This window comes from Aythya marila (genome assembly GCF_965140915.1).
Source record: "Aythya marila genome assembly, chromosome: 14".
Classification (NCBI taxonomy): domain Eukaryota; kingdom Metazoa; phylum Chordata; class Aves; order Anseriformes; family Anatidae; genus Aythya; species Aythya marila.
In genome coordinates, this window is record NC_139055.1 from 14716905 (window position 1) to 14743251 (window position 26347).

Consider the following 26347-nt stretch of genomic DNA (forward strand, 5'->3'; position numbering starts at 1 on the left):
GCCACCAGCCACCCCAAATCCTTTCCCCGTGCTTTGGCTACTCGGGGCAGCGCCTTCAGCCGGCGGCCACCCCCGGTCCGGCCCTGCCGGGGTCGCTGGCACTTTTATTTTTATTTTCATCTATTTTTTTTCCATTTCCCACCGGGCTTTCGACGGCCCCGGGGGCTGCGGCGAGAATCGCCCTAACTTCTCCTCAGCCAGCCCGGGGCGCGGGGCCGCCTCCTCAACCCTAACCCGCCGACCTCAGGGGCTGCGGGGGGGGGGGGGGGCCGGCCCGGCTCGGAACGGGACAAAATGGAACAAAACCGGGGCAAAAAAAAAAAAAAAAAAAAAAAAAGGAGCAAAAACGGAGCAGAAGGGAACTGGACGAGGCGGGCGGGGGCTGGGCGCGGGGCTGGGCGCGGGCAGTCCCCGCTCCCCTCGGGCCGAGCGCCGTGTGGCAGCGGCTGTGTCAATCAGGCCGCCTTCCCTCCCGCACGCCCCGCGCTCCCGGTATTATACCCCCGCCGCCTCCTGGTGTCTCTGCTTCGCTGCGAGCCGCGAGCGCGGCCGCCACCGCCGCTGCGGCTGGGCTGAAGGGGAAGGAGGCGGCGGCGGCGGCGGCGGGGCAGCGCTGAGGGGAGAAGAGGCAGCGGGGGGGGCGGCCGCCGCCGGCCCGGCCCGGCTCGGCTGAGGGCAGCCCCCGGTGCCGCTCCCCGCCTCGGGCCGGTCGAGATGGAGCCTCCCGCGGGGCTCGCCTGCGTCCTGCTCTGCTGCTGCGCTCTCTCCCTGCCCGTCGCTGCCCTGCGGCCGCCCGGGCACTCAGGTAAGGGGTGTGTGTGTGTGTGTGAGGAACCTTCCTGCAACTTCGGCCGCCGGGACTTTTGACAGGGCTCCGGGGAAAAAGGGGAAGGGAAAGGGGACGGGGCGGCCGCGCTGCCGGCGGGGAAGGGACGGGGAGCCCCGCCGCCGTGCCCCTGCCCCTCACACAAACGGGGACTTGTCCGGGCGGGATGCGGCACCCGGCTGCTCGCCTGCCTCATCCTCCTCATCCTCCTCATCCTCATCCTCATCCTCCTGCCCCGTCCCAAAGTCCCGGGGCTGCCACCGCCGCTTGCCGCCCGTCCCCGTCACCAGCTCGGGGCTCCCGCTGCCCACCCGGTCACCCCCCGAGCGCCTCAGAGCCGTCCCCTCAGCGCTGCCCGCCCGCGGAGCCCGGAGGGGACACCGGGAGGGACACGGGGGGACCGGGACCCCGCTGCATGGCCGGCATTGAGGGTCCCTGAGGGGTGACAGGCTCGGGGGGCTGCCGGCGGCTGTGGGCACCCAAAGGCGAGTTGGGATGAACTCGGAGCGCTTCACGCCGCCGAGCGAAGTGCTCAGCCCGCGCGGAGCGCCGTGTCCGTCTGCCTTATGTAAGTGGCTGCCGGGCTAATGAATTATGGAGTAACAAAATCCCGCGGCGTCAGGATGCGTTTAGTTCGAGTGTCTCTCTCCTTTCTCCCCGTAAAGATCCGATCTCGAGGAATATAGAGGAGTACAGCCTCGTCATCCCCACCAGCACCGATTCCCAGGGCAGGTTCCTGTCCCACCTGGTGTCCGGACCGCCGAAAGCACGCTTCAGGAGGGCTGCGGAGGACTTGCAACGCGAAGCAGGGAACGAGCAAATATTTTACAATGTCACCGTTTTTGGAAGAGAGTTTCACTTCAGGTTGCGGCCGAACTCCAGGCTCGTTGCCCCCGGAGCAACAGTTGAATGGCAGGAGGACTCTGACGAGACTCACATCGAACCTCTCTATGGGAATTGCCTCTATGTTGGGGATATCACTGACCTGCCAAACGCTTCGGTTGCTATCAGCAATTGCGACGGGTTGGTAAGTTACTTTTGTTATTACATCTAAGATAATTACATTAATTTCCTACAGTATTTAAATATAAAATGTGTGGACTGCCATAAACTCGCACCTCATATGGTAACTGTGAATGCAAATTAACTAATGTTCCCTAGTGTGGGAATAGCTGCGCTGCACCAGGCTCTTCTTTACAGACAGTGGCACTAGAAGTTTGAGCACATGCTCTGCGGTAGCTACTCTGTGACAGCGCAGCTGAAGCCAAGATTTGTGTTGATTTGTGGTAAAGTTACTTGAGGTATCTGACACTTTGGAAACAGGATGAAATGTCATGTTCTGGAAATCCTCTCCCGCTTTTCACTTCCAGTCCGCAAAGAGAAATTTTAGAAGACTTAATCCTGAATAATGGGCTGGGCTGCCCTGCAAACAAATCGCATAGGTAAGATATGTTTTTGCCCTGGAAGAAATTAAATTTATTCAGAGGCTTTCTTCATAGATCTTTCACTCAGTGAGTTTTATTGCCTAATCAAGTGATTGATGGGAAGTCTCAAAAGAGTTGGAGTTTACAAGTGAAACAGCTCCCTGTGATTCATTTTGCAAGGCTGGGAGTTTTAAAACTTGCTGCAGTTTTCTGTTCTGGAGTGCATGTTCAGCAGTCCAATGGTAACTGTTTGTGCCTGGCATCCTAAACCATTGTACTATCATTTGAACGATGATTACTGCCTAGCAATTTGTTTAGTGAGAAAAGACTATATTTTTGATAATGAACAGCTCATCTAGCCAATATTTTCTTGCTGTACCCTTTAGAGTTTATAATTTGGAGATTACTGAATGTTAATGCACTCTGTTCTCTGCATAAAAAAGCCAGTATGAATCAGTTGTATTTTTATTTATTTAATCATAGGAAGTTGTTCACTTGCTGTGCCAAGAAGATAACATGTATGGGAATAGTGCGTTGGCTATCTGAGAATGGAAGGGAACCAAATACTTTTGCCTTTACTCTTTCCTTTCTTGTGGTTTCTCCTCGCCATGTACATTCCTGTTTTGTGAAGCAGGTTTTAATGTTGTAACTGTTTGATGTGGACAGCTGTCTTAAGGGCAAGAGGAACACCAGTGTTGTGCAAGAAGAGCAATTTAGAAAGCAGAATACAAGCCTACAGGCCTACCTTTGGTGGGGAAGCAGAAGTACTTTGGTCTTGCTATACCTAGCATGGATAATTTTGTGTAGGGCAAAATACACTTGCTGTGGGCATTGCAGAACCAGCTCAGAGCCAAAGCTCTTCTTCCCTGTGCTGAAAGGTGGAGGAGAATCCCATGACAGCTGCAGCCTACCTTGTGCTGGCTCTTCTTTTCAGTGCTGGAGTTGACTGGGAGGGCAGTGGGGAAGCTGGTTACTTCATCTGCACGCTGTTACCCAGAGCGTGGACTCCATGCATGTTGGAAGAGCTATGGTAAAATATAGCAAGAGTCAAGGCCAAAGTATGGGTAAAAGGTCCAAAGAAAGTCCAAAAAGGTCCAAAAGGTCAAAAGTATGGATATAGGTCTAAGGTCTTGTGTTGCATGGGTAAATGACAAAGTGTCTATAAAGTGCTGGTCTTGGCACAGTTGGAAGCACCTTCTCAAATGCAAAGGAAAGAAGCGAGTCCTCAACTCAATGGCACTCATTAATGGCTAAAATCTAGAAAGCTACCACCAGAATTTCAGTTTTCAGCTTGCATCCACAACCTGTGTGCCTGATTCTTCCTGGTATTCTTGTTTTCGTTGTCCATTGGAAGAATAAGGAGAAGACATGGTCTAGTGGGGGAGTGTGGTACTGACAGCTGCCACATTCTAATCTGGAAGTCCTGCTGGTTTTCACATGGTGCTACAACTTCTGTGCTGCTGTTAATGCGTTTGTAAAGAGTTTGCTGCTCTCCTCTAGTGAGTATCTACATTGCAAATGTTGCAAGGCAGAGACCATGTTTGTTATTGCCCAAGTCCCTGAAACCATAGTGCAGGAAGCATTACCTCAATACCTTTAGGCATCTGGCCTTAGTGATTTCCCTGAGATTGTGCACTAAATCTGTTGTGGAACAACAAATTGAACCCTGATCCCCTGGGTACTATGTTCCATCTCTACCCATTCCATCCATGTTTCTTTCTTCTTGGGGAAGAGTTTAAAACAGATATCAATAGAATTACACAAACTCCAAGAAATGATTCTAGCAGTTCTCCAAAAGTCACCGGTCTATGGTCAGAAGTAATGAGAACTAACACGTTAAAACTGAGTTTAACTCTCTCTTAGTTTACCTTTTTATTTCTCATGTTTGCAAGGAGCATTGGAGAGTCTCTGGAGCAAGACATCTCTAATGAGGCATTCTTAAAGACCACTGGCCCATATGTTTCTTTTGGGTTTATTGGTATTTCAGATGGGAATGAAGAAATGGGCAAGGCTATTCCCAACTGGTTTTGTATGTCTCTTTTTTGCTTCGTATCTAGTTTACCCCAGTGGAGAAATTGGGAAGCCTCATGCGTTTTCTTTCAGCTGCTTAATGATGTACATGCCAACGTTCTTAACATATCCTGAGCATTTCCATCTCATTTTGTAGGCTACTGTGGAGATAGGGATGGTGGAGCTTTGTGACAACTGAGATGTCAACAGACAGGGGGTAGAGTTTGTCAAAACTTGCTTCATCTAATGACTAGTATTTTCTTGAAGTGCCTGCTTGTAAAGGTGGTTTGACATCTGCCCATGCTTCTGATGGGTTTCCAGCTTTTACATGCGGACATTAAGGTGGAAGTAATGTTTGAATTAAAGTTTCATACTTTGATCTTTACATTGCAAACTTTTGCTGACTGAATCTAGTTCAAGTCAGTGAATGCATCTACCACCTTGCCAACTTCTGATGTTATTTCCTCAGAACATCCCCTTTGGTTTGCACTTAACTGCCAAATGTGTCTTATTTTCCAATTATTGTCTGAGAAGAGTCTGGTGTTGCTGGTATTGCCAGAATGAGAGGCTGTTGGAATGGATTTATATGAAAATAGTAGATCTGTGAACAGATTTCTGAACTGTACTATAAATGGTGAAGGTTTTTAATCCACAGCCATTCTAAAAAATTAAAAGGTACAGTGAATGCATGTGCAGCCTTATCTGCTGCCCTGACCGAGGAGATGCACAGTTGGATCGGGGCCTCTCAGTTTTCTCTAACAGAAATCAATGACAAAACTACTAATATTGACTTAAAAATCAAATCAGAGACAGATGAAGAGGACTTCTGAAGTATGCAATCCAGGTGTGTTTCCAGAGCTCATATGGGTCTTTACAAATCATTAGAAGGTTAAAGCTAATCAATAGGTTTTTTAACAGCTCTTTGAATTACAGATGTGAGTTTTACCATATAAAGAAAAGAGTGAAAGCTTTCACAAAACTTAAGTTAAAAACATTCCAAACAACTTGGTATCACTTTGATTGGTGTGATAGAATTCGAACTAATTTTCCACAAAGTGGGCAAAACCAACATGGGCAGCTGTTGGCTGGAGGCTGATGTGGAAGATTTTGCACTTTGAGTACGTTCATGGACCTTGGCCAGGCCCTTACTTGGGGATGCAGCTGGAGGCCAAGGGAGCTGGCTGTTCTCCTCGAGGGTTAGTTGTGAAGGGGAAGGACTTGGAGGCTGTAAAAATGCCATAAGATAATAAAGAGTTAGGATTATGGCAGCCCTTCCAGATTTATTGCCTGGAAAAGGGCAGGTTTGTCAACATTTGTGAAATAGAGCTATATGCATCATGTTTCATGCATTCTGTTTGGGGGTACCAGGCCACAGTCACCTTAACATTAAGACTGGCATTAAGTATTTCTTAGGGGATGAAATAGGCAGGGTTTGCCCTACAACATTTCAGTCTCTACTGGATACTGTAATAACTCTCACAAACCGTTCGAGAGAAGCCTGTTGGCTGGCTGCTTGCCCAGATGCTATTTCTTCTAGAAATGCTTGGGAAGCCAGCGTCCTTCTCAGACTCTTGCCCAATACTAATTGTAGCTGTAGTACTGAGCTGACCTGGGTGGGTTCAGGGTGATACATTCACACCAGTCATGAATCTTCAGGAATTGGCTGGTGTTTTGGCTCTTGTTAAGTGCTTATTGTCAAGTGTTAAGTGGCAATTGTCCCAAGACTTTATGTATTAGTTGCATTATTAGTATTTTCTTTACTGTTTTAAAATCAGATAATGGAATATTTGTATTTTCTGCAGCCTTTATTTTACACAGGGGTGTTCGTATGATCTAATTCCAGGCACGTATGTAGATTGTAAATGTAGGAGTCCAGGGTCCAGAGTCAGTCCGTGGTGTTTCCTGAGAGCCATTCGGACTCCCTAGGTGAAACGTTCACCTCTCTCCTTCCTGGGATAATTCCCCCTGTCCTTCCTGCCGTGTTCGCTGCGCTCCTGAAGACGTTTAAACACATTGTGAAATCTGTCCTTGTTTAGTATAATCCTGCTTAACTTTGAGCATGTGCTTGAGGTCTTTGGAGTCAGTGAGCTTTAAGGTTATGTTCGTAAGCACCTTCCAGGTAGAGATGCCTTCCTGAAACTGGCCGCAGAGCTGAAGTTGAACCTAGCTTAGTTTAGCGAGATCCTCTGATTTACCTGGGTATGAGGGTGAAGGTTCTGCTCACAATGAATGCAACAGGAGAAGACAAATATGCTTATATAACTGTTATTTTTCCATTCAGACATCCATCTCCTGCTTTCATATGGATTTACAATTCAGTTTTGTTTCTCTTTTATCTGTTTTTTGAATTTCATTGGTTTGTGATGGAGAAAAAAAGCAGAACTCAAGGTAGCACAATATTGTCTTCAAAGTCTGCTCAAGTCCAGTGCTTGATGGTTAAAACAGATGCCTGCTACAACTAATTCCAGTAAATTTTTTTGTATTCTGAGTTCTTAGCCTTTGTATTATGACTACGAAGCATTCATTTTCAGTGGATTAAAATTTGGCGTATAGAATCTCTTCACTTTGTAGCGTTTTGCTTTAAATTAAAACAAAATCAAACCAAAGTTGCCACTTACTTTTTGTGCAATGGCAAAAAGCACTGTAGGCTTTTTGCTTTGTAGACAAGTGAAACTATAGCACAGTGGCAGGAGAAATGCAAGTAATTCCTGTGACACATGGTACAACAAAACTTAAAAGCAATTCTCTTTAAGAAACAGCAGCCCTTGCTCTGCAGGTGATTAGAGTGGGATCTCTGTTTACACACATGGTTTTTCAAATTCAGTTGGGCTCTCAACTTGTTTAAGCCAAGCACGTGTGTAAATTTCAGCAGAATCAGAGTCTGAGTGCACATCACCATTCACACACGTTTTATAAAAGACCTGCATCACCTGACAGAAAGCGATGGAGCGGTTTTGATGCCTCACACTCAAGCCCCTCCATGTATTTTCACTGGACAGAGACTTTACTTCCTAATCCATTCTCTGGGTTTCTACTGTTCATGTCCTTGGCCAACAGTAGCCTAGTTAGACAGCCTCTTCTGCTTTGTAATTGCAGAGACTTTTCCTTTTGAGTTATAGCCTGAAATACAGAGAATGTAAACACTATGATTCAGCCTCTAACTGGAGTAAATTATCCTCATTTTGCTCTCCTTAAAAGAGAATTTCTCATCAGTAAGTACTGTTTTTTTTTTTTTTTTTTTTTCCTTTGCCTCTTCTGTGCGTGGATTATCTCACCTATGTTTTAGCTGAGGGCAAAGTAACTTCTGACATCATACAGGTGGGCACCATCTGGACAGAAAATCCTCAGGCAATCAAAGCTGGTATCTTTGTGGTATGTTGTAGGCCTATGGATAACAGACAGGTCTTTCCTCTTGTTTTACCTGACCTTGTCTCATGCTGTCCTCCTTGTGGTGGTATCTCAACAGTGCTGTTCTTTTCGGTGACACAAGAACTAGTTCTCCAACCAGAATATTAAACCACGTACATCCAAGAAAATGTGCCTAATGGCTCCTTCTGCTTTCCATCTTGAAAGACCCAAATATAGTAACTAATTTTGATAAGGTCATAATTACTTTCTGGGGTAAGCAGTTTCCAGAAGTCTGTCCCTCTTCAGTTTCCAAAGACGTGTCCTTTGAAGGATGCTGTTAGCTTATTTAGCTACTAGCTCAGTGCTTCCACGGTGTGGAAAGATGTTCCAGAATCTAATAGTACACATTCCTGCAAATGGGGAGGCATTCCCACGTTTTGAGTTAATTATAGGTATACCTTTTCCTGCAGAAAGCTGCAAAATAGTTGTTTGGATCAGCCAGAGTTCCTGCTGTTGTGGGGAGCAGGACCTCTCCTCCACACATCGCGCTAGTATTTTATTTGACCCATTTCTGAACCCTTTTTATTACTGGTGACGGTTGCTCTGTAAGCAGGTCATGCCATTACTTAATTGCACATTCAGCTAGGACACTTCTCGTACTGGGCCTGATTAAAACAGAGAATCAGGGAGCAGGTCTTCAGTCTCTTGGAGGGGGTTGCATGAAATTGCATTCTGGTTTTATTTCCTGCTCTGATGTGCACACCCTCTTTTTCAGATCACCTTCTCCTTTTATTGCTTCCATTCTTCCAAAGTTTCAGCAAGTTCTTTAACACATTACATCTGCTTTCCTTAGCCCCTTTATCTGTGTGTGTTTTAAATTCATCTTTGTTTGCAGAGTCTTGACACAGCAGGTTCCCAGTTTTAATAGTCTGCGAAATGAAAGGCCTACATCTCACCCGCTATTTTCAGCACCATTCCATTAAACTGTAACATTGAAAAGAAGAGTATCCTCTTCAAGTGCTGAAGAGCATGTTGCTTCCTCATATCTAAATCACAGTCTCCACTATAGATCTTCTGAGTTATTCCCAGGTCTCGAAATGTCTGGTACTTGCCTCAAACCCGGAGTTTCTGTATCACAAATGTGAATCTCAGCATTGATTTTTTTTTTATTTAAAAAAATCTTTAAGAAACTTTCTGTTTAAGTGTTTCAAGTAAGAGTTTTCCTCAAGCAAAAGACAGAGACAGAAATTGCATCTCTTGAAGACTCGAAGCCCAGCAGAGCAGTGAAAATCAGCCCCATACATTGTTTTGAAGGTGCCATTTCCCAGTGCGGATGGGTCTCTTGACACATCATTGATGCCCAGAGGGTGATGCTGCTCCCCTGGCTGTGTTGTTCCATGGTGTGCTGCTGGTCCTGCACCAGGCTGCTTCTTACTCCACGGTAAGGCTGGGGGTGGTTGGCAGAACCAGTGAATTGGAGCCTCCCAGTTCAGCTGCCTGACCTGGTTCCTTGTGGAAAGAGACAGACGTTTGTACAGGCACAGGGATGAAAGCAGGAACATCCTCAGCTGAGCGCGAGAGGAAAAGTGAGATGGCTCCTTAGGTAGCAGGTGGACTGATGCTGCATTGTTAAACCACAGCCTTGTTCTCAGGATTTGAAAACAAGTCTGTTCAGGGGAGCGTGGCTTGTGTCTTTGAGCATCACAAGTTGGATCTGCAGTTTTGGAGGAACTTATTGTTCTGCTTTGTGGCTTTCCCCTTTGTAGCTGTGCTTGGTTTTTCTCTACCTTACAATAAAATTCCACCTCCGTTGGAGCTTTATCAGTGCTCCCTTCACAGCTATATTCTTTCTTACTCCCTTTATATTGGTTTATGTCAAATTTAATGTCTTTCCCTCTTTATTCCTGCATTTGTGACCTTTATCTTCAAAATAAATAAATACGATTAATTCTTCCCTTGCGTATCATTCCATGGAGAATTCAAAGGTTGAAATTGCCCAGGTTCAGATACTTTCTGAATCTTATACCTGCAAAGTACAACATTATCATTATTCTTCTCATAGGGTGAGGTATCGATAAAGCCACATTAAAGGGAATGACAGGAGGAAGGAAGCGAACTTCTCCTGTAGTTTCACCTCTGTGTTTGAATTTCATTGCATGGACAGACCACTTTTTTCCAGCATTTAACCTCTAGCCCGGTGAACCTCAGGGGACAGATTGCAATCCATTTTCTGCTGAAATTAAGCATGAAATTTACTAATCCTGTAATGAGAGAGAGTCAATGAATATCATTGCTATCCTTGTGGATAAGGCACCTTCACACTGCACGCCCAGGCTCCAGGTTCTGTGCTGCTCTTGAACAGTTGGAGGAGTTTCTTTTTCAAGTTGTAGGGGTGAACAGGTGCCTTCTGTCACCAGGCACTGAGTACTGTGCTCAGTATTGGAGGGAGAAAGTCAAAATAATTTGTCAAGTCTAACAGGAAAGAAAAGGCCTATTTTCTTGGGCGTCAAAATATTTCAGGAGCTAAACATAGTAATAACCCATCTAAATTTTAATATGAACATAGTAAAATGATAGAATTTAGAAGAGGGGAGAGCACAGGCTTCAGTCTAAAGACTTGCTACCCTTGCTAATATTTCCCCCATGTGCAAAACCCAGCACTAAAAGCCAGTTCCTATGGCTCCTGAGCCTGCTGCAAGGGCTGGCGTCTGTGGCTCTTGCATCAGCAGGGAGGGAGACCTCCCAGGACAGCGCCTGTTGCTCCCAAGTAGAAAAAGAGTCGACAGAAAATGCAGAGATTAACTAAGGATAGGTGGCAGCACAGGCTGTGGTTGCTGTTTTAATAGTGGTTTTATTTGTTCTAAATCATGACTTCTGGGCAAATCACGTTCATCCAATTCGTATGCAGAAGAATACACTTTTTGATTCCTCAAAGCATTAGCATTGCTGGGCTTTTTTCTTTCCCCAAGCAGAGGAACTGTGGAAGGAATGTGAAAGATGTTGTTTGGAAAGCATTCTGCAAACCAGAATGTATTTAAAAAACAGTCTTTGAGAAATAAATCACTACCTGATGATGAAGACAGCTAAGCTGGGCCAAGAGTCTTTCATGTGCCAACACTCTCTCACGTGACAGAAGTTATATTGGAAGCTGGCAGTCTGTGGAACTTGCAAGGCTGAAAATGTCTAAAAATTTTCATATACTTAAAGTAAGTAATAGGTAGATTAAAAACATGGCTTTGAAACTTTTCAAAATCTCTCTCTGTAGGGCACTGTGATCCTAACTAAAGTCACAGACTTTTACCTATGGCATACAAATACTCAAAACAAAAAACCCAAAGCCTAGAAGCCCAAATTTTACACCACCTCAGTTCAATACAAATCAAGTGCTTAGGGATGAAGAAATTGTAGGGGTGAATTTGGCTTGATTTCAGATTTATAACAAAGCTTGAAATCAGAGTTTCCCAATAGTTTTAGGCTTCGTTGTGAATATGGCGGATCCAGCATTCATTCCTAAGCCAAAGTATTGAATCACCAAATAAGTGCTGGAGGTGTCTGTCAATATTAAATATTTGCAAAGTTATGGCACATTAAGGCTGACATAGCAGTAAGTGTAAAAATGTGATTAATCAAGGGATGAATTGCCGCTCTGAAAGAGAAATATGAAACTCAGGCTGGGTAAGTAATGGACAAGCAAAGAAAGAAAAGAGAATTCATTGGCACTCCTCAGTCGGGTAGTGAATTTACTGTGAAAATAAAGTTTTTAGGCATTTCACTGCAGTCAAATTAAGCCCAACAATAATCATATGCATCTTATACAGTAAAAATGCTGGACCTATGAAAATACAGGATAATCTTGCATTTCTCCAAGCAGAGAATCGCAAAGTAAAAATAGATCCTTGTCAATTCCTGTGTCATGGTCCAGCATCATTTTGCATAAACGCCTGGAAAGTCCCAATGCGAGTAGCTGATCTTTGGGTTTGCTCCAAAGCTGCTGAAGTCAGTTTAGTTTCACTGGCTTCATTTGGCTTTGTAGGGGCAGGTTGATTAGCAAAGAATTTGGGACAAAAAGGAGGCCATCAAGTATTCCAGCTTATAACCTTGGCTGTCACCTTGTTCTCTGTCCCCTGGTGCGGTGGTGGTGAGGGAGTTGAGTGCGAGAGGCTCAAGTGCAGCTCTTCCATTGCTGTTTATATCCCGTATGCTGGATGACCAGGACAGAACTGTGTGCTCCTACAACTGAAATAGCTCTGCTAAAGCTTCTTCCCCTTCTGCCTCACACCACATCCCCACCACAGAAGAGGCGATGCATTAAGCGAGGGGGGAGGGAGCAGGAGAAACCCTCCTCGTGTCCATGCCAGGAGGATGAGGCAATTCCAGCTGCCTTGAATCTGCAGGCTCGCTCTGACAGCTCTTCTATGAAGATGGGGCCAGAAAGGAACAAGGTTTTCCTCCTGTCTGAGTCTGCCCACCCAGCTCCCCCAACCAAAAAACGCCCAAATTGTGTGAGAAAAACGCTAACTGCACATCTCTTCAACAGGCTTTTCTGATAATTCAGCTGGATCCCAAATACGTGTCCAACCAAACCGGAGTTTACTTTTCTCTGATGCAAGCTGCTTTCAACTCCCCAGTGCCCTCCGTGAGATTCTGGTGGTCAGGAGTCCAACAATCTGTCACTAGGTGGGAAAATCACAAGTTGGGGCTGCTCAATTATAACCAGGCAAACCTCTGCTAATCTGCAGCATCGTGTCTCCGTGGGCTTCTGGGAGCTCTGTCAGTTTGCATTAGCTGAGGACCTGGCCTCATGTAATTAGATGTTTTCACACTCTTCTGGTGACGTGCCCTCCTCCGACAGTCTGAATTGCAGCCTGTCGTGGTTTGTAAAGAGATCCACTTGTGCTTGGGAGGCAGCAGGACGCACAAAACCCGCGAATGCATGTGAGCTATTAACATGAGATTTGGTAAAGGAACGTATTTGGGATTTGTTTGCGTATTTGGAAATAGCAAAATGCACTGGAAGAAGAGAGCAGTGATCCGGGCATGTTGGAGGACTCGCAGAGGCGTTGCTCACCAAGGGGCAGGGGGTTCAAGGCTCAGCTGCAGGAGCTGTGGGTGCTCACACACAGGTTTGGGCTCACTGAAGGCCCCATGGCCTCCTGTCTCTGAATTACCATTCTGACCTAATTTTGGTGACATTTTCATGTTATCATGCAAGCCTGTAGAAATCAGGACACCACCGGCAATACTGTTGAATAAACATGGTGTTAATAATGTGAAATCTGGCCACGATGGATACACTTAGGTCTTTGAAGGGTTTAGCTGCTCCTGGCAATTTTGTCTTCCTTTGGAACAACAGAGAGGTGTTTGCCTTAACTTACGGGTTTAAGAAGTGTCGTGCCTAGGTAGCACTTTTAAAGTGCATTTCCAGAACGGATTCTGTGTCATCTTTAACCCAAGGATACAATTTTGGAATAATGAATCACTGCTTGCAAGTACTATGGTATGTTCTAGCTGTCCCACTGTGGGAAACTGGTTGTTTTTTTCTCTTTTTGTTTTATATTTGTTTATATTAAGATCACTTGTCACTGACGTTAGAGACCTATCAGGTCACATTTAATCCTCTTTATATCTCTTCCGCGCCACTAAGTCCATTGCTTTGACTTAATACAACGTCGACATTTGCAAGGAGTCTACCAAATCCCAAAGTTTAAATTTGTTGTTGTCGTTCTTAGGACATCACATCCTTAATTAAAAAAGGCAGAGCCCCAAACAAAACCTCATAAATTGAGGCTGCTTTGTGACCTCTAGGCTATCAGTGACAAATCATGAGATGCTTTAAAGTATCCTCGGAAAGAATGGGGAACGTCAACTGATCCCTGTCTCTTTTGAGGCTGTGCTGATCTTTCGTGGGCTGCTTCATGGAGGAGTTGTTAGCACTCAGAGAGGGCAACTGATTGTGGATTAGAAGGTGCTGGAGCATTTTATCAAGCTGGAAAGTTAGGTTTGGAAATCGTATTGAGATGCTGTAGTGGCCTTGTACTTTTGACTACTTGCAATTAGCAGAAGGTGACCTTACAGCTTCGCCGTGGTGCTGCAGTGCTGTGAGGGAGCAGCACACGGGGAGGGAATCACACATTGAGCATCCTGTCGTAAAGCTGCCCGTTTGGCTCAGTGCTACCTCGCCAGCCTTTTGTCCACCCTTTTCAAAAACAAACAAACAAACAAATAAATGGAGACTTCTGAACTTCAGGGTCTTTTGGCCAGCCACCCAGTGAATATCTCCGTGGGTGTTCTGTCATGCTGATCCGAAAGAAGTCCTTCCTCCCTGGCGTTGCCCACAGGAGCAGGGCAGGCTGCCCCAGGTTTGATGCAGAAAGTCCTGCTGCGGCTCAGCAGCTGGTTTCCATAAGCTTCGTTAGCATCCCTGCACGTTGGCTTTGTTCATGTTTCCCTGCCTTTCCAAGTGGGGGCAGAGCAGAGAGACAGAAGCGGGCAGCCTTTGGGCCAAACCCTTCAAGCACTGCCTGTGGCTCAGATCGCACCGTGAGCCTGGCCCAGTCCCTGACAAAGAGATTTCCTTTTTTTGCTCCCGTTCCTGCTGCATTTGGCCAGAGATTCAAGGGACAGCTACAGAGAGCAATATGGTTTGTTCTGGGAATAGACTTCCTCTGTCAAGGGTACTGCTTGGGTAATCCAATGTACTATTTATGATTTTTGGTGCTGCTTGAATTGTGAAAGCCCTGGGCAGCACATCACACTGACTGGTCCTCCCCGAAGGTGGCCCGAGTGACAGCTGAGCCTGTGGGTCCCCATCCCCTGCCTTCACAGAGCCAGGGACTTCCTCAGCATCGTTCCTTCGTGGAGGAATGCAGAGCAACTGGCCATCTCTGTAACCGCTGCCAGGAGGTGGTTGGCGTGCTCCACCACAGCCCAAGGGTTTGAATTCCAGAGCTACACAGATTGCCTGAAAGGCTCGCTCCCCACAGGCAGCTACCGAGCTGGTGTGTCCCACTGCTCGTCCTTCCGTGAGCTGGAAATATTCCCTTCGGTGCAGAGAAATGCCCCATGGTTCCTGCGGGGAAGCGTGGTGTTGGGAGCAGCAAGAAGGCAGTGTCCTTGTGTGTGCTCCGGTGGGAGGGAGCGCTGGGATGGAAGAAAGGCCAAAGGAAAGAGCAGCTGGAGATGTTTGATCCCTGTTAGCAGGGAAGATGCTGAGCCCTGGCACTGGAGTGCTGAGGTGATAATAGCTCATGAGTAGCCCGTGCCGCAGGCGTGGGCAGAGAGCACGGATTTCTGGGCTATTCACAACAAAATCCTTGGTCAGTGAATATTCTCCTTCACCAAGTGCATCCAGAGGGCAGAACAAAGCAAGAAGTGATGCCCCCATTTATCCCCAGTGCTAGCCTGCAGGGCAGGGCTGCAATAATTAATGTTTGAGAGCGAACCCAGCTTGGTGCATCTCACAGCCAAGTCCCTGTGATGACTCAGGGCTGCCCAGAAGCGTGGGGCAGAGGGGAGCAGAGAGCTGGAGCTCATCACCAACGTGTCCAACAGAGCTGCCGTGTCTGATTCCACCACAGGAAGGGGTCACGGCTCCAGCCACATGGGACTGAAGCACCTCTCATCCCGATCTCGGATTTTCTTCCTTCTCTACGTTCAGCCAGAGTTGGTTTCAGGAAAGTTGTCTCCCAGTCTGCTGAGCTGCCAGCCTGGGCTGGTACCGAATAAAAACCCTGCCCAAACCAGCAACACAGATCGGGCTCTTTTCCTTGGGCTTTGGGGAATTTAAAAAAGCATTCTGTGACTCTGCAGCTGAGTCAGCACTGGTTGGATATGAATGTGATTTCTGTGGTCAAACTTGGCAAAAAGCTCTAATGTTTAATGTGCCAGTCAGCTAAAACATGCTGCTGTGTGAGAGATGACGCAGTGGCATTGTGTGGCTTGGTCGGGATTGCCAGCATGGATATTCCAAAAGTATCAGAAGAAGCTTTAATATCCCTGTTTACATAACATCATGTTGCTCGTTTCATGCTTCATTAATTTCTGCAGCAAGCAGGCTACGTTCTGAGAGCAGGAAACCTCCACTCCACCCTGAATTATAAAAATAGCCGGTGATCTCTCTTGCTAATTTGATTACAGTGGCTACAGAAAACGAGCTGTGGTGTTTGCAGTGCTGCCTGCTCCACTGAACAGAGCCTTCTTCAGGTGGGCATCGTCTGTCTTAATCCCACTCGGCCAGGTTTGGATGTTGTCTGGCTAAATAGCCTCAGTGGGTAAATCAGGTTGGTGAAGTTGTCTCCAGGTGAGCCCAGCACACAGCTGCGCTGGCACAAGTACCAGCTGTGTTGAACTTGGGTGCTGGAGGAATTACAAGTGGCTGGGGGCAGGACCTTTTAAATACAGTCCTATTGCCACATCCCTCCTCTGGAGGGTGAAACCCTCCTGGGCTTGCCCCAGGAGTGGTTTCAGGAGGACATAACCTTAGAGGCAGGTTTGCTGCCCTAATCATGGGAAGGTTTTCCGGAGTTTTCAGAGAAGCGGTACCTATGTTTAGATTCGTTTTGACACTTTAATCAGACTGGGGAAAAAAAGGCCTGTCGAGCTGTTTTTATGAGTTGTTCAATAATGAAATTTTCTTCGAAGCAAGTAAAAACCCTTGGAAGGAAGGTTTTAGGATTGTACTTTAAAGTGTAAGCTCAGTGTATCTATACTTTTTCTTAAGGGTGTTTTATTTGCTTCTGGTACTAATTCAGGAATTAGTCCAAAGGCCATTTACATAAATGAAAAGAGTTTTATTGACTTTGATGGGATTTGGATCATGCTGCACTAATTAAACAGTAAAGTATCCATTAGCAGTGAAGAGAACAGAAGAGAGAAGAGCCAAATACTGTTGTGATGAACCCTGCGAAGCTGAATGAACTGCAGCCAAGGTCTCCATAACTTCACAGATGAGCTTTTCCATATTTCCCTGCCTCTCAGTCTTTTTGAAACAGATACAACTGTAGATTTTTAAAGGGAACCAAGTGTATGAAGATCCTTACCTTTGTTCTGCATATTAATGAGTTTTGGTAGACACATTTGTTCAACAAAGGTAATAATGAGGAAAAAAATGGGAAGTGAGGTGTGACAAAAGAGAAAGGTATGCTTTAAGCAGTATTGAAGACACATTAGTAATGTACTCTTGCTTTGCTTCAATGTTTTTGTCAGGTTTTTAAGGAATGCATGGAGTTCCTAGATTCCAAAGAAAAGCAAAAGTTTTTTTCAGAGCTGATGCTGAAAGTAGAAGGTAAGGGGAAAAGTTCATATACTGCATACCTGGAAGGTCCGTGTGAAAAAAGTGGTCTAGATTAAAAAGAAAAAAAAGGCTGTATTGGAACTAGCCACAGAATCAATCTCGTACAGACAGATTGAAAATACAGTAATAAACACCGAATTTATGGATGCTGCTGGATGGATGCAAACATGATCTGGCATTAAAAAATTGTGTTTCTTGGTCCTTTTGCTGTGATCCATTTTGCATGGGTGGCAGCAGTAGCTCCTGAATTCCATAGCATACAGCAGTGCTGAGACGCTGCAGTTGCCCCTCCAGCAGAAAACGTTTACAGGGTGTCGTTATGACAGTAGGATGATCGGGGTAAAAATAAGCCAGTTGGATGTGATGTAATGTGATTGTAACCACATAAGCTGAAGTTTTGAGGAAATTGGGAGCCCATCAGTGTTTTAATGTCAGTTAGCTACACCTGACTCCATAGGCATCTGTGAAAACACAGCCCTGCATTAGGATTTATCTATAACCATGGTGCTGGCGTGCTGGGGCGTTTACAGGGAGCAGAAGAGCACTCGTGCTGCTTCACAAGGTTGTTTGCTTGTCTTCAGGCCCGCCGGTGTGACCTGAACATCCTTAGCCCTCTCATAGTCAGCAAAAAAAGAGATTTCCCCTTGTGCTGCTCAGTGGTAGTTACGGTCAGTATTGATGAAGAAATATGGGCTGCAATTTGTTTTAGGTTTTATTAAAGTTATCAAGCAAAAACATTGATCGCGACACCATGATACAGAGCACAGCTCTCTGTGTTTGTAAGTGCGACTTGGCCTCCTTTGCAAAAATCAGGAAGGTCTCATCACAGCTGCGGACTGGAAATATTTCAGTTGAACTGAAGGTTTGTACATCTATCATGCTTGTGATAGCCAAAAATCCCAAACAAGTAAATGCCCCAGTAATGTAAAGCTTCCTAGAACACTCAAAATAGAAAAGAATTGGGCTCAGGCTGAACAATTCAAACTGTCTTCTGTGCTTCCAAAAATAAAGTGCTTGAAGTCGAGCCCCACCTCCCTCTCTTTAAAAAAAAAAAAATAAAAAATCTTGTCTTTCAAATCCAGCGGTTACTTAATAGAAAGTTTCCAGAAAAATCATTCCAGCTATACATTTATGGGAGAAAGATTAATTGGAAGGAATTCTTTTCTTTTGAGGAAACGTGGGTGTGTGGGAATTGGGTCCTAAAATCAGGCCAGCAGTGAGTTAGAGAAGGGGCTGGGCAGAGTGAGTGTAACAGCAAAGACCTTGCCTCTTTGTGGATACAAATTTGCACATTTCTGGCCAATTTTATTCCTGTATTAGTTCTGTTAGCCAGTGTAGGTACCTGGATAAGGAACGTTGCAGGAGTAACTTTTCAAAGAACACAACTGTTCATTATTGTTTTAATTATAGAAGGACAATCAGACGGAGACACCAGCATACGGTAATACAGAGGTGGATTTGCTGCTGATGGACTGCAAAATAAAGTCTTTCCTCAGAGCAAAAAGTCATTTTCTATGGACGGGGAAGCCATGTGAAATAAATTCTAAATGCTTTCATTACTTTTGGCTTCATTGTTTCTAAATTAAAGTGTTTGTCTGAGAACAAATGACAAACTAATTTTTTTCCCCACCCAAAACCTGATTTGGCAACTGTTGGTCCAAGTTTTTCTTTTCCCTGTGTGAATGTAAAACGTTGCCTTATGTTCCAGGCAATACGGTGTGTGTTTCCATGGCAACCTCTTCTTGTGTCTTGAACTTGTCAGCATCAAAATATGACATTTTAAACTCTGAAGTGTCTACACGTATCGCTCCTTCTTTCGCCACGAGCCAGACTTGCCAAAACCTGGGCTCCTGCAGCTAGCTGAAGCTAGGGCGAGGTGCTGGAGTCAGCTATCCTTCATACAGCCTGCCTGCTGACAAAGGAGGTAGGAAGTTTTTCCCTCAACTCAAAATAAATCAAGCAACAGGGCACAGATCCCCGCTCCCAGCTCAAAGGCTGCTTCACCCAATGCCCAACTCAGTCTTTTTTTCTTAGGGCTGTACGAAAACAGCCTGTTTCTCTGTCTGATGTTCTGCACTCTGTGTTTTTGGGCTGTCTCCTTGACTTTTCTCATGTGCACCTGCTTCTCAATCCATACCATTGTCAGCAGCCTTGTTGCTGACCAGGGATGCTCAGAGCCCTGTTCAGGACCGTGGTGGACACCAGATCTCCCTGTGCTGCTGCCTTGTTTCTTACCTTAAAACCCGTGACTGATGAACCCCTTTCAGGTTAAGTACAGTCTAATCCAACAGACAATGCTTTTGCCAAGCATTTATGAAATAAAAGAATGAGGAAGGGGAATGGAAAAGACCTAGTCAGCGTGGAGGGAATTCAAGGGACGGTATTACAGTAAAGTGGAATTAATTTGCTTGGCCAGAATTAATTGTAAAACTTTCTCTTGTAGGTAGGAGGGAGCACTAATACAATTCCACGAGATGTGCTTTTACTGTCTTTCTTTTTCTGTAACGTGGTTTGGCTGCTGAATTGAACTTCTAAAATATATATTTGCAGTTATAGGCAAGCTGCCAAAAATGTGACTAATAAAAAAATGCCTATTGATCGCTTTTATAAATCCATCTTAACATTGCTCTTTGGAAAATACTAATCAATTCTCACTTATTGTAGCATTTATACAGACACCTTCCTGAAGGATAGCTCTATTTGTTCCAAACAGAAGAGGCATTAATTCTGCTCTTGGATTTTGGCTCTCAGTGTGTATTTGGATTTACCTTTCATGAGACAGGAGATACCTGACTTACCCAGCAGTACTTGTCATGGCCTTAAACCCTTACTCTAATGGTGTAACTAAACATAAAACTATAACTTTAACATAAAACCAGGTTAACTGCTAATTTTGTCTTGCTCTGTGACTTTATGGCTTGGAGCAGGAAAAGCCTTACAGGAATGACCCTGTGCACTGCGACCGTGTGGGTATGGATTCTTTTCTCCGTATTTATTGAAAACAGATACTGCAGTGACATTTAGCTGCTAGGAATTGTACTCAAGCACTCGACCCACACGTTGCTCCTTGCTAGCCTGCTGACCCACGTGCGTGCACGACTCTGGTAATGTTTGGTGAATCCTGTGTTGGCTGTAGCCCTCTGGCCCTCATTAGGGGTGAGAGCGTTTCTGGAATGGAACAAACCTTTCTGCATAAGACCTGGGAAGAGAAACAACAGAGGTATGAACCTCGGTGATTTGTCAGCTAGGGCTGGACTTGGACTCTCCTCCAAAAGCAGAACAGGTGCTGTTTGTGCTGTGGGGGTAACAATGCAACAAAAACCAGGTATAAAACTCTCCAGGCAAGCATCTGCCTGTATATTACATGCCCAGCCCTATGTTTACATTCCTGGGTTAATATCTTTATCAGGAGAGATGAGAAGTAGATGCTTGAATTTCTCCTGGACTTTCTCAACAGCTAAATGGGTACAGTATGTTCTCGGGCCAGTGCTGGGATCCAGCTGGGATGTAGCCAGGGTGAAAATAATTTCATAGTTTTATTTTGCTAATCAGGAAATGAGATAGTTCATATAAAAAGCCTCCTTTAGGAAAAATAAAAGCTTTCTAGTCACTTTGCAGACATTAATTTTCAGATAATTAATTTGTGTTCTGCTACTGAACCAGCCAAACATTTAATACAAGTAATGCAAAGCTTTGTGCTTCCTGTATTCCTTAAATCCAGTTTCAGACAAGAGAATGGGCTTTTCTTCCTTTCAAAATACAGTTGTTTCTCTTGAAATTTTAGGTGTGTTAAAATGCACGTTGCTCTGTTTTGTTAGGTTTCTGCATCTTTTGCTCACTGTGGTATAATCCAATAACACCACCTCCAAATCCTCTTTGCAGGACTGGGGAAGTTCTGTTCTACTGCTGCTGGGGGAATTACGGCGACTCAGTATTCCCCTTTCTTTGCCCCGATTTGTAGCAGAAGTTGCCTGGGCTATGGCGTTGTCCTTACATGAACTCTTCCAAAGCATTTGCCCCTGCTTTGATCCATCTCAGCTCACTTCTGCCTCTTCTGCATATGGAGTCTCAAGCTAAGCAGAGCATTACCCACTACATTCACCACTTGGGAGCACAGGCGATCAGACTGCTCTCCGACCATGGGAATCAGCTGCTTGGGGAAGAAGTGGATGAAACCCGTCTCCGTTCCCCATTTGTAGGAGCTCAGTTAACGTGGCGGTGCTGTGCTGTCTCAGGAGAGGTTTGCCCAGCCGAGTTCAACAATAAGATGCAGTTGCATTATTTTACTTGCATGAATGGCATTTCCATCAATTTTAAAATTGCTCAATTGGGCTGGTACAATTGAAAAATAACAGATGAAAGTAAATCTAAAGTAATAGTCTTTTTATCAAGCATCAGGTTCACATTTTTCCTTTTTTATTTGTGGTTTCCTTGGCTCAATGCTACATTTTTTTTTTTTTTTGAGCATGCTATTAGAATAATTGCACATTAAGAGAGACCGAGAAGGTCCTAAGAGAGCCCAAAAGCTACAATTCAGCAATGTTGGGTATTCCAAAATTGCTGTATTTCCTACTTTTAATCTTCTGCATAGTTACCTTACCCAGTGTGCATTGCTTTTTTCTTTGGAAAAGAAGTCAAAGATTAAAAAAAATCTTCTTAGTTGTTGGATTAAGATTTATGGAAACTACTGGAAGACAGGTTTCCTGGAGTAGTCTGTGTATATGATAGTTTCCCTATACTTGTAACATTATATTGTATATTCAAGCTATTCCAAGTACCACCTTTTGCAAAAGACAGTTGATCTTTTATGAAACTCACAGAAACTGAAGATAAGTATTGATTAAATGAAGTTTGGACTGAATCGTTTAAATTATTGTACATTTAAAATCCCTCAACTGCTTTAAAAATGGAATAAGTTGGCAAATGGTGCTAATGCATCTCCAGAGCATATGGGAGAAACGGGTAAAAAAAAAAAAAAAAGTAAATCTTCCTTACTTTCAGTACTTACAGGGAGCTTAATATCATTAAGGAAGGAAAATGTAAAACATGTGATAGCAGATGCCAGACTAACCACAACACTCGAGCTCTCACGAGAAGCCCCCTTTTCAAGCTCTACGTAGCCTTGGCCAAGACATTCTTTTTGGACCGTCAGTTCCTCATTCCTGGTCTTAAGCCAGAGGTAAATTCTCATGTATGTGGAAACTTTCAGCAAAACCCATTCAATCATTTCTTGAATTTTCTCTCTCGTCGGTGCTTCTGCCACTCTACCAGGGCTGTGTGTGTGATACACCAGCTGGCAGAGGCCTGCAGGTTGTTGGCTTGTTCTCCAGCAGTCACGGTGATCGGCTGAAGTTAGTTTAGTTTAAATTGTGAGCAGTGAATATTCTTGCACGTGTTCACAAAAGCATTGCTGTGGTCCTTTGCCCTTTATTTTTAATATCACCGAGAGCAGTTATGACCCTGACGTTTGATCTCTTGTATGACACAAACCACAAAACCTCCTGTAGTCGTGCCTGTCTCCAGCCTAATAAAGTGCCTGAGACTCAAAACAACCTTGTCAGAAAAACAAGGTTTTGAAACTTCCAGTGATACTAAAGGCTGCAGTGGATTTTCTGAACTACTCTGTGTCTGTTTGCCCTCTCTGCAGTCCATTCCAGAGTACAAACTTTAATAGGGTTACGTGGGGAACTAAAAAAGGTACGTGGCACCTGGTGGAAAGTAAAACTTCCACACGTGTAACCTGCCTGACCTGCGGTGAGTTTAAAGCATTCAGCTCTCCTGAGGGGTGGTTTGCACATCCTACTGACGGCCTCTTTTGATGTGTAAATACTTTGAATATGTAGCCCTGGACAGCTGGCCTGCGTTTCTGCGCTGTGAGCTGTTGGCTCTCGTTGGAGCCTCAGGGACGTGGAGGGGTGCTGGATGGCGCTGGCCATTCCTGGATAGTCTTCCAACCCCTTTCAGAAGGCTTTGGAGTTGTTTTAATGCTAGTCTGTTTATTTATTTATATCTCTCCTGTGCAATAGCAGCAATGAGCATCAATATTCTAGCAAACAAGGAGATGTGGAGGAAAAACTTTGAAGTGGCTGGAACTCTGGCATCAGGCAACGTGAACTGATCAGGCAACTGAAGAGCAGCTAGATTACATTTCTAGTGCTGTTAAAAGGTAATTTTCAGTTTCATTAAGACTGACTGGTTTGAGACACATTCACTTGTGTTAGTCTTCCTTGAGGTTAGGCAGGCTGGAGATTCCCGAGATGTTTTCAGTTGCCTTTTGGGGAGGGGGGAGAAGGACTTTGCTGTTATTTTTCTATTATATGGGTGTTTGCTTGCTTGCTTCTCTGAGATCTTCCCTAGAGGTTCAAAATGATCCTGTATTAGCAAAAGACATTGCTCCTGCTATCGTGCCTTTTGGTCTTTTCCTTCCTTTGGTCTTCTCTTGGCCAGCTGCTGGCTTTATGTACCTGGGCAAGGTAACAGAATGGGTCAGTTTGGGATCCCTAACAGACTTAATTGTGCATGAAGCTGAATGTAATTGGTCAATTACTTGCTGCGGCTTATTTAATTTAACTCATTTGCCCCCGCTCTTAACGTTTTGTAAGGTATTCACACACTGTGTTTTGCCTAATTGACTTAAGTTACCACTTCCTATTTCCAAAAGGAAAAATGTCAAACTATGGAATTTCAAATTAGGACTATAGGCACATTGACATTTTCGCCTCATATTGATTACAACCTGTAGTAGTGGAAACACTGATGATAAAACTACACAATAAAATGCTATCGGTATTTTATGGAAGATCAAAAGCTAAATGGAGTTGGCGGGAGAAAAATCTGGCCCCTAAAGCAGTTCTATCTCATGGCAAGTCTCTGCTGTAATCTAGGTTTCCATTCAATGAATTTAGAGTTTCAGATAGAGAATGATCTCTTCCTTAATGTAATAATTTAGGCATTCATGTTTTAGAGTCACAGAGCCAGACTTCTCAAGTGCTGAAGAAACAAAGGCTTTATTTCGGTTTGGTTGGATATTTTAGGGGTTTTCATTAAAAAAAAGGAAAAAAAAGGAGAGCCTTTTAATCTAAAGAAATAAATGCTGTGTTTCTGCTTGTTGAATGCAGAGAGACAAATTTACTGTTACTTTTTCTTTGTTTGTTTAGTTTGGGGGATTTTTTTTTCCTTTGAAGCGCTTGTCTGCTAAAGGCTGTAATTGGCTCTGGAGAAGGCCTTTTTCTTGTGTTTCCCAGTCATGGATGTCTGCACTTATCTCATTCTTGGCATCCTCCCATTTCAAAGTAAGACGTGGCAGTAAAGTATTCTGAGGCTGTGCCAAAGAGCAGATTGTTGCAGGAAAAAAAAGTGTTTCTTATATGTTATGCTGAACTCGTAAGCTTCTCAGGAATTGGACTAACTCGTTTTCCCTATACCACTGCAGGAGAAGGTAGCTACCACCCAAATAACAAGTTGCTTAGCAGTACCTCCGAGTGCAGCAGATACATTTGGTTGAAGAATAACTCAGGTCTGAGCCTCTTTACCTGTCCCATTCCCAGAAGGAAGCTCTCTGAACACAGCCAGGCCAGCCACAGGTCTGACATTCCCTGGCTGTGGCCTGCTGCTGAGACTCGGAGACTGCTGCTGGTGTGAGGAAAGCAGTCACCCTGCAAGGAGCCTTGGGCCAGCGAGGTGGCTTCTTTTTTCCTTGATTTTCCTTTGGTGAAGGTATATTTATGAGGTGGAAGTGAAAGCGAATGAGGGTAAAAGAGGTGGAAAAGCTGCCGATTTTAAACATGTGGTAAGTGTAGGGCGGTCGTCCTTAGCGGCAGGATTTTGCAGGAAAAGAATCCTCTGCTAGCGTCCTGTGGGATGGATTAGGGTGTTGATTAATGAAGTTAGGAGTAACTATTCTAGTAACGTGCCTGGAGTTGAGAATATGGAGTGCAGTCACAAGGAGAGGGCAGAGGGAGGAACTTCTCAAGTTAAACGTCCTGTGTGTTGATTCATAAACCCACATGCATTAATCTGTGGGAATTGACTTTGGAAATGGAAAGGACTGAAGCATATTTTCTTAAAGTGTTAAAGCTGGGTTGGAACAGGAGAAAGTGGTGGAAAGTCTGTAGCTGGCAAAGGGAGATTGCTTTTGTTCGGTGTCACGTGGACTGACAGCAGAGCTGGGTGTAATGTTGGAAGAGGGGAAAGTGGGACCATCTCCTCAGAATTAAACCGCGAGATGAAGGAGGAACAGTATTTTTAATCGTATTTCATCTGAGGCGTATGTTCATTGTCTCAAGAGAGATTTTGAGATTTTGTCCATATTTGAACTGGAACAAGAAAACAGTTTTTCTGAAGCTTTGGATCTGACTTGCATCCAGAGCAGATTTGGATGGGCGCCCCACCTGAATTGTTAAGGACTTGGAAGCCGTGTTCTAGTCTTGGCCTCTTTCTGGTTAAAATACATTCTTCTGCAGTGGAGCAAAAGTGTTTTTAAAAAACTCCTGGAACAGATAGGAGGAGGTTATAATCTCCAGAGATGAGATTAAGAGATGACTTTGAACGTCCTTTAAGCTGATCTACCTCAGTAGGAAGATTAGTAAGGCTTGATTGTGGGGCAGGTTTATTTAAGCTCACGGTAGTGTGGGGTAGCGAGAAAACCCAACAGCAGTGCAGGGACACATTTGGGGATGAACACAGCCTTTGAACACAGCTTGGTTGATGTGACAAGTCCAACAGTGCACCCACTAGACAAAATGGTTCTCCCTGTGATTATGTGCTTCCTGTTCTGTTAATTAGGACGTTGCTGCTCTTCCATATTTCGTTTCTAGAAGTAATTTCTTAATGAGTCAGCTGAAGTTTTTGCAGACATGGGAAGAAATTTGGTGAACTGGCTAACGCTTTCCTCTGATATCTGTTTTGGTATCAGTTATGATTCAGCTTCCGATTAAGTGGGTCAGGGTGTGCTAGCGAGTCTGCACTTCATGGCTAAATACTACATAGAGAGATGGCATAAGGCTAAATTCAAGTTTACCCAAAGTAATTAGGACATAAAATTATTTAGTTTGCCTTTCAGGAAGTAGACTGACTTGCTGCTGAAATGATGCCAGCCGTAGTTCGGTTCTCTCTGTAGTTCCAGGCAGAAGAAAGCCTTCTACAGCAGATTGTACTCTTTAATAAGGTTGCATTATGCAACAGTGTGTAAACCATGATGAGGAAAGAGTGGAGCAGAACTCCTTGAAATAATATAGACTTCAAATGCAAAAGAGAGACAAGCCTGCAATTAAATGGGCAAGTTACAAATATCTCATGGACAACAGGCTCTGATGTTAAAGAACAGTGTCTAAGAAGTTGTTTTCATGGAAGAAAAGCAGACAAGTCCTATGCTATTGAGTTTACTTACACTGAGTTATTCATGTCCATGTTTTGTAGCATAATTTGTAAGTATTTAGTATTTCTAAT

The 26347-nt window shown here is 44.5% G+C and overlaps 1 protein-coding gene across 1 annotated transcript in view; it reads left to right on the plus strand.

The window, feature by feature from the left end:
• Positions 1–323: 323 nt before the first annotated feature.
• Positions 324–26347, plus strand: part of ADAMTS2 (ADAM metallopeptidase with thrombospondin type 1 motif 2) — a 177527-nt gene continuing 151503 nt past the window's right edge. Inside the window, exons 1-2 of the mRNA XM_082771292.1 lie at positions 324–805; positions 1492–1853. Of these exons, the coding sequence (XP_082627418.1) occupies positions 715–805; positions 1492–1853 (453 nt within the window). The 5' untranslated portion in view covers positions 324–714. The remainder of the gene's footprint in view (positions 806–1491; positions 1854–26347) is intronic.